Here is a 14,259-nt window from a genome sequence, read left to right as displayed (position 1 = left end):
ATCAGAGACAAAAAGGCCTTCGTTCAAATCAAATCACACGTGAATCCAGCTTCGCAGGCTGTGCTGTTTCAGGCTCACAGAGTGAAGCACTGCACAATATGTGGACTATGCGGTACTTCATCGGACGAGAGCTCAGATAACACACAGCATATCACTTTACTGTTGAGGTATCGGGTCAATATAGTTTGGAATATTGCAATACAGGGCGAATGGTATATTCATATATATGTGTGTGGGTGTTGTTAATTCTATATAAATTAAAAAGGTTCTTCAGCAGTTTTCATCCTATACACTGTCCAGCACATATGAACAATACAATCAGTGAACACAGACGGTTTCAGCGTTGATCTAAAAGAATACAAAACATTGATTGAAAGCAAATTTTGAAGCACCTGCCTGTTGGGTTTGTGTGGTTTTGAAGCCAAGTGTATTGATATACAGTACTCTGCAGATGTCTTAGGCTCCACAACACATTGTTTGAAAGTATTTACCTTAACATTAAACACTAAACATTTAAATATGTAAAAGAATGCAATAAAAATAAGAAAACTTTCTTGTATTCAAAAAAACAGTTCTGTTAAACTTCACAAGCACACCTGATTTCAGTTCATAAAATATTGATGAATAAAAGCAGGTGTGTGGTTGCAAATAATGCTGGGCTTTCTCGAGGAGTGGTTCGGAAATGGTTAGCAAACACACTGACATACATGAAATCAATGCTTATTGTATTAATGTTCAAGGGCAAATAACCTGCTTTTTCCCAGATAAATTCACTTTTAATGTATAAGTGCCTCAGGTGCCTAAAACATTTGTACTAAAGTATTTTAGATAGTGTATAAAAGAATGTATAAAGGAGGTACTACACACACACGCGCACACACACACACACACACACACACACACACACACACACACACACACAAATATATATATATATATATATATATATATATATATATATACACACACACACATCCATATATTTTAGAATATATATTTTAGAAGTTTTTAATGGTTCTATATGGCACCAAGAACATTTTTTGATTTTATTTTTATTTTCATTTTTATTGACACACGTCAATAGTCTGATATAGGTTTTTATATCATAGACAATCAGATCTACAATACACACACACACACACACACACACACACACATATATATATATATATATATATATATATATATATATATATATATATGTGGCTATATAATTCTGGTTGCATTCTGGTTGAGTTAATCAAAATTCTAAAGCAAATTTCTAAAAAATCTGAAATTTAAAAAAAATCTGAGCAGTCATCTGTGTTCAGGTTCAGTGAAAACAGTATTTAATTAACATTTTAAAGCTAAAACACTATAAAGCTCACCTTTTCTTTCAGGTATTGTACTTTAATAATCCATTATGCATTAATAATGTATTAAGTACCAAAACAAATACCCCTTAAAATATGTGCACGTGCTCTAAGATGGCTGCATGACTGTATATTGAACTTTTATAATGTTAAATTCCAGCCTGTAGTACTGAGGAATAGAATATAGAGAATAGAACCGAGATTGTATTCTATTCAACAGTAATTCATTTTGATCGCATATATAGACCGTATTTTGCACATTTAGGAAGAGCTGATTTGTCAGAGTGGTGAGGAATGCTGACCTGTCCTGCTCCCCGCCAGCCGAAACAAATGAAGGGCTTTCCTGAACACCTGTTCGCCGCCAGCTCTATGGGGAAGATGCTCTTACTGCACTGAGCTACAGCTGCTTTCACACAGGCTGCTGTAACAGCCGCAGCGCTGAAATCGGTTCAAATCCGAAATACATGCTGAACAATGTGAACAGATGATGTAAAGCAAGACCGACGGATCAGGATTCAGGAGTGACGTTACGTTATTTGATTTGACGTTACAAAACCGTCAAAGACCTCCTTCATGTCGGTCACTGACACACTGAACTCAGACTCATCCGCTCCTGACAGCCAGACTCTTTATCTTACGGTCATTACTGAGTGACCAACCACAGGACAGGTTCCTTACATGCTCACGAGCTCTGACCTAGTACCTGGATATGAATTACAGTAGAAACGCTGTAAAATGTAGATTACATGTTGAACGTCGTGGACAGAAGGCGTGTTGTAATTATATGTTATATGCAGATGCAGGCTATATAGTAAAGTGGGGACGGCGAGATGGCAGTTCCAGAGAGTCTGCTGTAGCACTGAAACAATGAGCCTTGATTGACCTGTTGTTACATCTTCACCACCCATCATCATCATCATCATCATCATCATCATCATCATCATCATCATAATCATAATCTTCATCATCTTGATCTTCGTCGTCATCATCTTCTTCATCATCACCATCATCGTCATCATAATAATCATCTTCATCTTCATCATCATCATCTTCATTATCATAATCATGTTCATCATCTTCATCTTCACCATCATAACCATTATCTTCATCATCTTCTTCCTCTTCTTCATCATCATCATCGTCATCATCACCATCTTCATCTTCGTCATCATCATCATCATCATCATGCTGTCTCTGCTTTACTTCAAACAGATACGCATTTTGTGGATTTGCCGTTTTTCTGTGGGTGTTTGTAAACGCCGTTTATGTATTTGTTTATTTATTTATTTATTCATCCTTTCGTTCGTGTCCTCTTTTTATGCATTTTCATTTATTTAAAATTTTTTATTATATATGTTTTTTTTTAATTGCGGAAATGTGTATTTTTATTTGCTTATTTTAATTTATATTTGGTTCAAATATTTAAACTGAAAATTCAAAATTACCATTTCTTTTAGTCATTTTATTATTTTTGTTATTTATGCTGTTTTTAATGTATCAAGTAAAATCGTTATTTTTTTATTCTATTTTAAATTTGCACGTCATTTTAAAATTTTAAATGTGGAGCGCACAAATTGCGTGTAACAAGTATTTAAATGTAAATTTAGCATTTAAATGATTTAAATGGTTGAAATTGTTTGTGTGTTTGTTTCTTTTCCAGCGCGGTGAGCTGTTCTTCTTGTCCAGCTGTTCTGCACGGTCCGTATCAGATGACCCGGGTTTAGCCTCGTGTCAGACGCAGCAGTAAATCAGGCTCTGATCCTGCGGGCCAGGAACGCTTTGAGGCTGATAAACGCAGTTCACTTCAAACGCGGGCGCGAGCGCGTGCGCCGCTCCCTCCACGGCCGTTTCGCTCGTTCAAACCTGGAATTCCAGCCTCAGCCTCGCGGCCGTGAGAAGCGCTGCCGCTCCGCACGCCCACCAAGATGACATGCCTCTAGTTTAACACAACACGGACACGGTCGTGCGGAGACAGTGAATCGATTCCCCCTCGATGCCCCTCAGGTCACACCTGATGGATCTCCAGCAGCAGACGTCAAAGCGCTTAACTGGACGGAGCTCAGCCTCTGCGCGCGCTTATGGATCAAGGCTGAAGAACCAGAAGGTCCAGCTGCTGCTGGTGGACTTTAGTCTGGGCAGCAATGTTGAGAAAAACTAGAGCGCCTCGGTAGCTTTAACCCTTTCAAAAATGCTTGCTAAAGCGCTAATAAATGTGTATAATAATAATAATAATAATAATCATCATCATCATCATCAGGTCCATTGTGTACGTTATGTTTCAAAATTGAACGTACACTCTTAAAAAAAGATGGTTCTTCAAGGGTTCTTTAGCAAAGACAATGGTTCTACCTAAAACCATGCACACCCAAAGAACCATTTGCATCATTAAAGGGTTCTTTGCATTGCAAAAGGGTTCTTCAGATGGTTGGAGAATGTGCTGTAGTGCTGCATGTGGTTCTATTTAGAATCTTCTTGAAAAGGGTTCTATATAGCACCAAAAATGGTTCTATTACTGTTATGATGTCAAGCTTGTTACAATAGAAGAAGCAATTTTGATGCTATATAGAACCCTATTCAAAAGGTTCTAAACAGAAGCATCAGGAGCACATTATTCATCAATGTGAAGAACCCTTTAATGATGCAAAGGGTTCTTTGAACGTTCACGGTTCTATATAGAACCCTTTAAGAACCATCTTTTTAAGAGTGTGCATTCATTATGGACCTGTTTATCACTATTATTATTATTATTATTATTATTATTATTATTATTATTATTATGTTGTTGTTGTTGTTGTTTTATTTTCATTTATATTTATTAGCATTACCAGTTCCATTTGGTTCCATTTGGTAAAATGGTTCCTCAGATTGATGGAGGGTGTTGTATTTGGTTCTATTTAGAACCTTTTTGAAATTGGTTCTATGTAGTACCAAAAGGGGTTCTGTTATTGTTGCAAGTTTGACATCTTAAGCAATAGCAGAACCATTTATGGTGCTACATAGAACCCTATACGACATTCACCATGCATTTTGAGTGTTCATGGTTCTATACCGAGCCATTGCCTTTACTAAAGAACCTCTGAAGAACCATCCTTTTTAAAAGCGCAGGCTGCTTTCATTTGAGCTAAAACTTGTAGCTTAGATGTAAAACAAACTGGACAAGTGGGCAAATTTGGACACGTGCAGCCTTTCATCTGAGACACATGCGCCCTTTATAACCTTCGGAACGGATACAGCCTAAACCTGAACGCAGTCGGACAGTTTCCAAGTTAAAGCCCCGGCCAAAAAGCGCACCATCTCGCCTTTTTCGTCCCTCAGAAAGAGCAAACAGCGCTGCGCAGATATTTACCGCGTCCTGTCGAGCTCCTCTGCAGTCTCCTCGGCGAAGGCCCCGGTAAAAAAGCACATTCCTGCGCTCAGTCCCCATCAGCTGCCCCCAGAAACCCGGAGAGGAGGGGAGAGGAGGGGGGAGAGCCCGCGCCGCTGCCCGCGTTGCTCGATCCAGACCAGACTCTTCCTTCCAAACCTCTTTCTCTCAAAAATCAACAAAATAGCGCGTCTTTTCTTCTGAAAGGGACTTAAAAGGCGCATTTTCCCCTCAGCGCAGCGTCTCGCTCGCTTTCTGCGCTCTCGCGAAGGCGGACCCCGCGAGCAGCTGCAGCTCCACATCTGCTCGCTGCACGTGACGTTAAAGAAAAATACGAACAACATCTGGGAAAAATAAGTTTGATTCAGGTGCCTCGCTTCCCTTTTGGCCCTCTCCAGGTCCCTCAAGCCGCTGAACTAGTTGCACATTGGCGCGCGGGAGCACAGAGGAGGCTCGGTGCAGACACAGGCCTCTCCTGCCCTTTTGAGCTGAACTTCAGAGGCCTAAATCACTCCATCCCGGGGCTGCTGAGGCCAGGCCGAGGACGTCTCACGCGGAGGAATTATCTGTGTTTGGGGGGCTTTTAGTTTTGCAATCTGCCAAACATATAGCTGCAGCTGGCAGAAAGGCCTGTAGTTATTTTCTCACAAGTGGGCACCCAAATGAGCGCTGGTCTCTAATCACCGGCGAGGTTTAAAATATCTAAGACGGGTGATGGTAATAAACGCATTAGGATACAATAATAACATTCCCTACATGCCGCATGATACAGGTCCTCTATACAGTCTTCAGAGTTATATATACAATTATTACTGAGAGAACCATTTGAATGTATAGGTGCTTTGCATGGTTGAGTGTGAGTGAGAACCTTTTGAATGGTTCTGCAATAATAATAATGGTCATATACGTCACTGGTCTGACATGAGTTGTCTATCTATCTATCTATCTATCTATCTATCTATCTATCTATCTATCTATCTATCTATCTATCTATCTATCTATCTATCTATCTATCTATATGAGCACTGGTCTTACATATGATATATATGATCTTATATATGATACTGGTCTCATATATGCTAATAGCCTCTTAAATGATAATGGTTCTATATATTATCACAGTATATTACATACATTTATATGCATACATATAATTACAGTTTTATATACGCTTTATATATATATATATATATATATATATATATATATATATATATATATATATATATTATGGTTTTGTATATAGTAACAGCCTCTGAAATGAAAGGTTTTATATATAATCACAGTAATAGACGATCACGGTGTTCTTTGTTCTCTATCTCAGGCTGGATTATTTCTATAGGCCCAGTTGTGGCAGTAAAGCCTCTTCACCCCCTCCACCCCTCCGTGACCCAGCGCGCTCACCCTTCGTTTTACTGCCATCTGGGAATTCCATACGTGCTTTTGAACCCATTTCCACACCTTCTTCAAATGGCGCTATGCTGGTTCTTCACATCATCCCCAAAATGCTTTTCCCAGACTCTCTTTCAACCTGCCACACCAGCGAGATGAGTATGTGTGTGTGTGTGTGTGTGTGTTTGTGTGTGTGCGCGCGCGGAACTGTATCATATTACAAACAGTCCTGATAATAATCGCTTCTCTCTTAATCAGCTGGTGATTCTTTCTGCCAGTCTAGGACTGTGATGTCACGCCTGCAATACTGGCTTGCCTGAAATCTATTGTTTACAGTCGCGATGGTTAAACAGCTTCAATGCAAAAAAGAATCGGTGGCTAAATCAAGTCTTTGAGACGTGCCGACATTAAAAAACTATTACTATTATTAATATATTTATTATTATTGTCTATGGTCCTGAGCTGCTATATACATCGTTTTAGTGACGAAAATGTCTAAGCACAGAGTGTAAAGCCGCTTAAAAAGGCAGTCACTGGAAAGGCTTTGCAACAGGCTTTGTAAACGACTGCCTATTTAAAGCTTTGTGTTTGGAGTTGTGCATTTATTGGACATCCCCTGGCCCTTAACTACACTGTGGTGCACCAGCTATTCTAATATAGTTTATTGTAGAAAAAAATAGTAGCTACAAGAAATTGCGCTGCCCTCAATTGCAAAACCAGACCGCCGTACTTTATATTCAAACCAGTTTTATTGCAGAAAAAAATATAAACGCATATTTACAACATGAAACACAGAAGTGGCATGAAGACACCAGATCCAGTCCTGCTTTATGACAAGTATCAATAAATAAATAAACATTTCAAGGACCAGAGTGGAAACAAATAGAAGGAAAAAGTACACAGATACGAGCCGAGTGTCGTTCTCCCATGAAATAAATTCCACGAGCGTGTCCTGCTGCTTGCAGTCTGCTTGTTTCTGTCCAGGGATTTGGACAACATGGTCCGTCCGTCAGCAGACAGCACACAGCTCCTACACTGGCCGTCAGAGACTCGCAGCCTGGGCCAGTTGTGTGCGCAAGTTCCTCGTGCACTGTAGTCTCCTGACCGCCCCGAGCGCTCGCCACGCTCCTCCCCGGCGAGAGAGCCTCCAAACACAGAAATCTCCCCATTTTTGCTTTTTATAATCCAAGTGTGCTCCGTCTGCACAGCGCGCTGCGCTCTGGCTCCTCCGTCCTGCGCTCCTGCTGCTCCTCAAAGCTGGATATCTGCACAAAGACAGAAGGCAGGGCTAGTAAAACTCAAATAGTATCAATGCTACATTAATATTGTCCTATATTGCCTACGTGACGGATGTTGAACGCGTATGCGTTGCTTAAGCGATGCAATAGTTTAGCAAATGACTACCATTTACATAAACATGCAACCAAGTTCAGCCCCATGTGCATAATCCATATACATGTATCCATTTGCCTTCTGTATGATAGACTTCAAACCAATGGATTGGCTCATATAGTCTATACAACAATCTTCGCAAATGACTATCTTTCACCAAAAAATAAAAATAAAAGCATAAATTAACAATATTATGAAACAAACAAAAAAATCAACAGTGTTTCCCAAATTGTTGCAACCCCTGCCTTATTTGACCATTTATCCTCAAATCCTAATGATTACCTTTCACCCCTTTTGTCCAGAAGACCTAGAACTCTGGCTATAACTCCTGCCAGCCTTACTTGTCCTAGTATCACCTACGATACAGTTCCTAACATATGCATTAGGCTCTACAGTAGACTTTGCAAATGACTGCCTTTTTCAAAAAAGGGAGAATCTTACAATAAAAAGCTTGTGCGAAGTGTTGCACACTGTGTGACCAATTCTTAGCATCAACTAACCTCAGTGATATGACACATGATAGCTTGTTTTACATATAGACGTGCATTAGGCTCTACAGCAGGCTTTGCAAACGACTGCCTTTTTTGGAAGAAAGGGAAAAACCTCAAAGGTTATGAAACTCAAAGGTTATGAAAAATGTTTGCGGGTACACTGTTGCAACACTGTGTGACCAGTTCTTAGTATGGGCTATCCTCAGTGATACACGAGAGCTTGTTTACATATAGACTGTGCTCTGCAAAATGTTTGCAAATGACTTCCTTTCTTTAAAAAAACAAACCTTCACAAGCTAAAAGGGTGCACGCTGCAAAACTGTCAAAGCTGCCTGTGAGCCCCAACTAATCCATAGCATCATCTGCCCTTCTCTGAAGATCTGCACTGGATTATATACCAGGCCAAGCAAATGACCACCATTTTTTTTTCAAATAGACACCACAAACTAGAAACTAGAGACTGGTGCAGTCGAGCTAACCTACATCCAGCACAGCACGTCACCCGCTCTTCCACGAACCTGTTCGTTGATTAGGTTACGTAACAGGTTGTGCAAATGACTACCATTTTCCAACAACATGTGATCGGATGTGAAGAAAGATGTGAAGATGAAAAGTTAAGGTATGCGTACCATGTTCTTCCCTTCAACCCCCCCCCCCCTCCCCCGACTTGGGTCCACGCGATCGCCGCTAGTGCGATGTTGACAAGGACCACGCGCCCTCCATGCGCCACACGGAGAAGGCGTAGCTGAGGCGCTCGTGCGCCACGTAGCTGCAGCTGGCCACCTTGGAGTCGAGCTCGTCGCTCTGCAGCACCTGGCAGAGGAAGGTGATGTAGCGCGCGGCGAGCTTGAGCGTCTGGATCTTGCTCAGCTTGTCCGAGGGCAGCGTGGGGATGATCTTGCGCAGCGAGGCGAACGCCTCGTTCAGCGACTGCGTGCGCTGCCGCTCGCGCACGTTGGCCATCACTCGCTGGGTCTGCAGCTCCTCGAAGGACTGCGGGCTGCTGCCGCCTCCGCTCGCGCTTCCTCCGCTTCGTTTGCCCCGCTTGCCCGGCGCAGCCGGACTGCCGCTGCTTCTCGCGCTCGCGCGCCTCTTCCGCGCGCCCCCGCGCTTCGGTTGCCTCACGTCAGTCTCCTCCTCGCTGTTGCCAAGGCTGTCCACGGGCGATGCTGGAGAACTCGACTCCTCGCGCGCCGTCGTCTCTTCGTCGAACATCGCGGGCTGGGGCAACAGGGTGGGGGGGATGGAGGGGCTTGGCGGTCCGGGTGTCCCCTTGGTGCAGAAGCTTTTTGAGGGTCTCGCGCAGGGCTCGCGCTGTGGCCCCGTGCGCCACGGTGGGGTTTTTTTTCTTGCTCGGACCAGGACGAACTTTTGGAGCTCTTATAGGGTGGAAGGGGCAAAATGTGAGGGGAGGATCGTGATTGGACGAAGGAGGGTGTGACGTAGAAGCGAGGAGTGGGAGGGGCCAAGTCACTGTTTGAAAAAAGAAAGAAAACAACAAAGTTTCCGTTATACAAGAAGCCCATTCTCCCAGACACACAGGAGAACAAATCACAGGCACTGAATCAGAAAACAACACTATTTCAGTATATCTGCCTCTACCGGACAAATATGGACAACGATGGAGGGATATTAGGCGTTGTCTGTTCAAAATAATGGTGATAACACCAAAAGCAATTATTATGTATAACCACATGTATATTACTCATAAAACAATGCTGATTACATTTGTTTGCATTGTTAATAATGATAATGATTATTATTACAACAGCACTACTATCATAGCTGCCATTGCTATAGAATAATAATAACTATCACCATAATAATGAAAATGGAACATATATTTAACCTAAAGAGACAAATTATTAATAAAATAATCATGACTGCTCCTTTTCTTACTGTTAACAATAACAATATGATAATAATAATAATAATAATATCAATATTATTACAGTTATTATATATTATTATGCATTTTTATGTCAGTAGTAATATTGGCAATTGCTAGATGATACTACTACTACTAATAATACTACTAATAACAACAATTGCTAATAATAGCAAATAGATTTGGGCTAAGGACACCAACTAATAATAAAACAATGATGATTGTTTTTGTTCTTGTTGTTCACAAGCAGAATAACAATATTATTACAATATTACGATAATTATTACTTCAATATTAAATATTATTATTATAGTGGAAATTGTTTAATAATATGATGATGACAATACAAAAGCTAATAATAGCACAAACATAGAAGCTTAGGACACTTATAGATACTAAAACGTCACTGATTCCCTTTGATCTTATTGATAACAACATAATATGTAGAATAACAATGTATTACAATATTATTATGTTGTTATTGCTATATAAATATATATCACTATATATATATATATATATATATATAAATATATATATATATATATATATATATAGTGAAATCGTTCTTCAGATTGATGGAGAATGTGTTGTGGATGGTTCTGCGCAGAACCTTTTTTGAAAATGGTTCTATATAGCACCAAAAAGGGTTCTTGTGTTTTTACAAGCTTGACATCAGAATCGAAGAAGAAGCCTTTTTGGTGCTATGTAGAATCATTTAAAAAAAAGGTTCTATTTGGAACCACACAGAGCACATTCTCCATCAGTCCAAAGAAACATCTCACCCTGCATAGAACCATTTAAGCATGAAGTGAATGCATATAGAACTCACTGCCTTTTCTAAAGAACCCTTGAAATCTATCTTAAGGGTGCACTGCTACTACTGCCAATAGTTCTTCTACTACTATATTACTACTACTACTACACTACTACTACTATATTACTACTACTACTACTACTACACTACTACTACTATATTACTACTACTACTACACTACTACTACTATATTACTACTACTACTACTACACTACTACTACTATATTACTACTACTACTACACTACTACTAATATATTACTACTACTACTACACTACTAATATATTACTACTACACCACTACTACTACTACATTACTACTACACTACTATACCACTACTATACTACTACTACTATATTACTACTACTACTACACTACTAATATATTACTACTACTCCACTACTACTACTACTACTACTACTACATTACTACTACACTACTATACCACTACTATACTACTACTAATATATTGCTACTACTACACTACTACTACTCCACTACTACTACTACTACTACTACACTACTACTAATATATTACTACTACTACACTACTACTACTACTACACTACTACTAATATATTACTACTACTACTACACTACTATACGACTACTATACTACTAGTACACTGGTATACTGCTACTACTACTACACTACTAATAATATATTACTACTACTACTACACTACTATACGACTACTACGACACTGCTATATTACTATTACTACTACTACACTACTACTACTGCTACTACTATACTACTACCATACTAGTACTATACTACTACTACTACTACTACTACTACTACTACTACTACTGCTACTACTATACTACTACCATACTAGTACTATACTACTACTACTACTACTACTACTACTACTACTAATAATAATAATAATGCTCATTATTATTATTTGCTCTGTATTTGTAATATAATTTGTGTCTATTTGAGGAATAACTATGTCTGTCTGGCCTGAACAGCCTCTCTGTTTATCTTCATGCGCAGAGCAGTTCTGAAATGTGGGCCGGTGTTAATGTTTAGTCCGCTGGGAATCAGCGCGAGGGCTGAGCCTTAGAGCGCGAGGCAGACTCGAGTTTCCCGTGCACGAGCTCAGCTCCATCCGCGCGCACAGCGGGTAGCCTGGAGCAGAGCAGACGCACCAAATGCGCGTGAAGCAGCAGGGCGAACGCTCAGCTGCGCGAGAGGCGGTCCAAAGGAAACAGGCCTGAAGTGCCTTCAGCTCAAAAACCCGTTAATGCACGGCGACCTCGCGCCAGCTCGCCGTTACACAAACACTCCGGACTGCAGCACCGCGTCTGCGCGACCTGCAGGACAAGAACACGCCCACATCCGTGACGCTGGAGCTGCCCAACCCCAAGAGCTGCGCTTCTCGAAAGCTCCACAGGGGGGCGCAGTATTGAAAGCAATCGATAACTGAACTCTAGGGAATCGTAGAGAGTCTCTGACGTCAGCGGTGTAGTGACCACAACATTCACCAGGTTCAGAGAGACGCCCCCGGTTTAGAGTCGAACAGATCAAAGCAAAACATTTACAATGCGTTTGTTTACCTTTGTGGGCGGATTTGCCTCCATCCTTTCAGAGTTTGACCAGGAGTCAGTGAGTGAGCAGGTGAGCTCTGTGCTCTAGAGAATGAACCTGCCGTTACTGCGGCGCTGTCCGCGGTCCTGAACCTGGTCGGACACACCTGAGCACAGGTGGGTGATGAGAGTCTCCACACCTGCTCAGCTGCTCCACATACAGGAGCGGATTCAGGTGTTTTGGGCCGTCAGGTAGCGGTGGGTATTTTAAGGAACTTGTTGCTTATTAGTATATTCTTCACAAATCAGCAAAATGAATAAATAAGTAGGCTGTAAACAGACGGACAGTGCAGCTGAATGAAATAACAGCTTTATAGTTCCTGTCATTTTGCAATGATATTAATCTGACTTGATGCCCAGAATTCATCCCACTCTGTAGCATCAAATTATTCCCAATATGTCCAGATTAATACACATATTCTCCTGTTTACATTAATTTTTACATTAAGATGTCCCAGAAAACAAAGACTGGCGTATTATTATTATTATTATTATTATTATTAACAACAACAACCACGACTGTATTACTACTAATAAATAATACCAAACAAATTTAGACTATGGACAATAAAAATATTGTTAAAAATTTGGATCACACAATAATACATAATGTAATATTGGTATATGAATAAAATAATAATAATAATAATAATAATGTTTATTTATTCCAATTGTTGTTATTTTTATACTATTATACAAAAATGTAGTAATAACAGCCAAAAATAGTGAATATATTTTAGATTTTAAAATAAATAATAATAACAATAATACTAATACTAATACTACTACTAATAATAATAGCCAAAGCAAATAAACTCTAATTTTAAAAACATTTTAAATAGTATTAATTTAAATAATTATAATAGATATAATAATTATTATTTAACAATTATCATAATTATTGTATTTTTTACTATCAACATTTTTTTACTTCAATTCTTCTTCTTCTTCTTATCATCATTATTATTATTATTACTGTTGTTATCAACAATAACTATACGTATAAATATAACCCAAGCAAACATGCAATAATGATAATAATGATAATAACAATCACAGCGACGACCATCAAGCTATTAAAAACGAGAAGGTCCCACCAGTTTATCTGTACATTTAACATTATGTCCTAGTTTTCCAGCAGCTCCGTCATGAAGGAGATGTAGACGATGGCGAGCCGCAGCGTTTCGATCCTGGAGAGCCGCTTCTCGTACGCGAACGTGGGCACCTTCTTGCGCAGCTCGTCGAACGCCTCGTTCAGGCTAAACATCCTCTTGCGCTCTCTGATGTTGGCGGCCTGGCGCTGGACGGTGGTGATCACTCGCTTCCTCTTCACTCGCCCACCATGAGCGCCCCCACGATAGACGGGCGGCTCAGCAGAAGCGGAACCCTCGCTAAATCCGTGGGCACGGGCACCTGCGCTCCCGGAGGTCAGGCGTTGGCGTGGTCCGTGGTGGTCCGGGTGGTAGGGGCTCGGCGCGTCGAGGCCTTCAGCGGGTCCAAAGACGCACCGAGGCGGCACATCTGTGCAGTTTATGTCGCCGAGAAAGTTGAACATCGCTGGGTCAAAGAACGGCCTTTGCGTGTCCATGGCTCTTAGGTTAATGTGTGGCAATCACATGGGGTCCACGCACCTGGACGAATCGCACCGAGGAGGTCCAGTGAAAGGTGCTGCATGTCTGATGTACGGACGGACTTCAGGCAGTGGCCATTTATAACATAGCTGTGGCCTAGTGAAGATTAGGGCCTAGTGAAGAAGTCATCCCGTCTAAGACTAATGCGATCTGACGGCAAGTGAATCCGGGTCGCGTGGATGGTATTCACTCTGGAAATCCCATTCAGAGCATTGAAGGCAGTTCCTTGATGGCACAGGTCCAATGGGCCCAGTCCTGCTGTTTCAATAAAGTCTGTTAATTCACCTCTGCTTTCATGTCCTTAGGTGTGGACAAAATCCATTTTCTGTGGAAGTCC

At 40.7% G+C, this 14,259-nt stretch overlaps 2 protein-coding genes across 2 annotated transcripts; both read right to left on the bottom strand.

Moving 5' to 3' along the window:
• Nucleotides 1-6,835: 6,835 nt before the first annotated feature.
• twist1a (twist family bHLH transcription factor 1a) lies at nt 6,836-9,642 on the bottom strand. The gene is made up of 2 exons (XM_017720975.2): nt 8,621-9,642; nt 6,836-7,373 (listed from the first exon to the last, which is right to left on the bottom strand). The coding sequence occupies exon 1, from the start codon at nt 9,204-9,206 to the stop codon at nt 8,679-8,681; it is 528 nt and encodes a 175-aa protein (XP_017576464.1). The 5' UTR covers nt 9,207-9,642; the 3' UTR covers nt 6,836-7,373; nt 8,621-8,678.
• On the bottom strand, nt 9,427-14,046 carry LOC108441446 (fer3-like protein). Its single transcript, XM_017720978.2, has 2 exons — nt 13,389-14,046; nt 9,427-9,464 (listed from the first exon to the last, which is right to left on the bottom strand). Exon 1 carries the CDS (start codon nt 13,877-13,879, stop codon nt 13,418-13,420), a length of 462 nt encoding a protein of 153 aa, XP_017576467.1. The 5' UTR covers nt 13,880-14,046; the 3' UTR covers nt 9,427-9,464; nt 13,389-13,417.
• Nucleotides 14,047-14,259: the final 213 nt, after the last annotated feature.

This window comes from Pygocentrus nattereri, chromosome 1 (genome assembly GCF_015220715.1).
Source record: "Pygocentrus nattereri isolate fPygNat1 chromosome 1, fPygNat1.pri, whole genome shotgun sequence".
Lineage (NCBI taxonomy): Eukaryota > Metazoa > Chordata > Actinopteri > Characiformes > Serrasalmidae > Pygocentrus > Pygocentrus nattereri.
The sequence above is the reverse complement of the archived record's forward strand: the minus strand, read 5'-3'. Positions and strand labels throughout refer to the sequence as shown.